This window comes from Brassica oleracea, chromosome C3 (assembly GCF_000695525.1).
Source record: "Brassica oleracea var. oleracea cultivar TO1000 chromosome C3, BOL, whole genome shotgun sequence".
NCBI classification, from domain to species: domain Eukaryota; kingdom Viridiplantae; phylum Streptophyta; class Magnoliopsida; order Brassicales; family Brassicaceae; genus Brassica; species Brassica oleracea.
In genome coordinates, this window is record NC_027750.1 from 48,139,850 (window position 1) to 48,142,041 (window position 2,192).

The 2,192-nt window shown below is 39.2% G+C and overlaps 1 protein-coding gene across 1 annotated transcript in view; it reads right to left on the minus strand.

Moving 5' to 3' along the window:
- Positions 1-1,240: 1,240 nt before the first annotated feature.
- LOC106330786 overlaps positions 1,241-2,192 on the minus strand; it is a 4,994-nt gene continuing 4,042 nt past the window's right edge. Inside the window, exon 5 of the mRNA XM_013769202.1 lies at positions 1,241-1,476. Coding sequence (XP_013624656.1) covers positions 1,241-1,476 — 236 coding nt within the window. The remainder of the gene's footprint in view (positions 1,477-2,192) is intronic.

Sequence of the window (2,192 nt, forward strand, 5' to 3'; positions counted from 1 at the left end):
CCGGGAATCTCCGGAACAACTCTATGCATTGCTTTTGACCTTCTTGGTAGAGATGGTCTAATTCTGGTTGCACTTGCTAAGTCAGGCCAGTGCTCTTGAGTATTTTGTATACCCACAATGCCCTGATTCTGATTATCTTCTGTATCCTTTTCCTCCCCCTTTTCCTTTTTATCACTTTTCTCATCCATGTTTCCTTCAACTTCTTCTCCCTCCTTAGTATCTTCTTTCTCATCTTCAATAATCTCTTCTTCTATATACTTAGTATTTCTTCAATCTCTATTGGGTTTATCGTATCACCTTTCTCATCTACTTCAAGAAGAGCTGAGAATCTGGATGGAGTTAAGATTCCCACCTGTCCATATTTCAATGTATTTGAGCCTCTACCAGCTTTCCCTGGGGTCACATCTAACCAGTCTTTAACTATTTCACCCTCTTCAATATCCTCTGTAGATTTTATGCTCTGCTGCCCTACTTTCTCTTTGTTTACTACATCATCTCCTTCCTTATTCCCTTCATTCCCTTTTCCAATTACAACGCTTCCTCCTGTTTCAGCTTCTTTCTCTTTGATTCCTTCTTTTATTATCTGCTGAACTGATTTCTCTGAACCATCTTTCTTGTTCATGACACACACTTTAGCAATATGTCCCCATTTCCCACATGTGTGATATCTAAGAGGCAACCATGGATAGATAAACTCTACCAAAGATGATTTCCCATTCTTCGTGAAGTTTATCTTATTTGGTAGTTCTTTGGATAAGTCCACATTAACAAAAACCTTTGCTAGCTTGAAATTCGAGCAAGAAGCTGTCTCTGGATGCAACCTAACTGGAAACCCTTCTGCACTTGTCATGAGCTCAATCATTCCCAAGAAAACATATTCATTGGCACGTTTTTGAGATGAACCCACATCAGTATTGACTTTATTTCATGCTTCTCCTTCAACTCATCTGGTGTCCATTTAGTTACAACCAAAGGTATGTTTCCTATGTTCCACATGCCTCCTCTCAAGATTCTGGCTCGCACTGCTGGATTTGAAACTTTGAACTTCATTTTGTGTCATCCACTACATGTACATCGATCTGCTTTGCCTCTCTTTGAGTCCAAATTTTGTTCACAATAGCATGAACTCTAGCAATGTGTGGGCTGTATCCAGAAATTTACCAATCAGGTAGTCTTTCCATGGAAGATTCACATTATCAATAACATCATCCGGAACCTCAACTGTCTTTTCACCCTCCTTTTATGTGATCTTCAATTCATACTTCTTAAACACCTTCTTCTCTTGCGCTACCTCGACCCATGATGATCCTCCTTTTTCAGATCCCCTCGAAAGGTTTTCCAATCCTTGTTTACCCGTTTGATTCTCCCTTCTCTCATGATTTCCCGATCCCTTCCCTTCCACATGATTGTCTCCTCCTGTAACTGCCATCTCTCTCTTTTCCGATTCCAAATTTTTCTCGTGCGTTTTCGAAACATCTGATTCATCCAATAGGGTTCCCAAACCAACAGTCTCACTTCACGTCACTTGATTGACCCTAGTTCCCGTAGGAGATTTAGGTAATCCCGGTGGACCGCCGAATCCATTGCCCGAAACTTCGATCGCCAATTGCCTTATTTTTTGCCTTTCCTCAAAAGTGAAAAATTAAATTTATTTTAAACCTTTGCCTTTATTTGCTTTTTTGCTTAGATTCTTTTTTCCTTTCTAGTACTATCTAATAGGTTCGTCCGAAAATAAATGATAAGTTGATAAATATTTAAATAATACATCTAATTTGCTTTATTACTTGAAAAAAGGAAGACTCCAATATGAGCTTTAATCTATTACTTGGACACAATTCAAAGCCATTGTTGTGAATGAAGAGGGAAACTTGTGTGTATTATTAGGTCGACCAACTGGTCTTTATATACATATGGTAATGACGGTCTAAGTACTGGATCGACATGAGATCGTACTTATCATTAACTAGATAATGACTAGCAATACGTAAGATAAACACCAACTATAATGTAGATAAACACAAGAGTAGATAGGCGCAAGTATGATCCTGCGGATGGGCTTGGCCCGTCTTGCTACACGGGCTGATAAATGGGTCGATCACTAAATGGTTTATAACACTCCCCCTTGATCGACACATCCGGTCAAGGTTCATTCATGCTTTGGATGTTGCCTCATTAAAACCTCTCTTGACAAA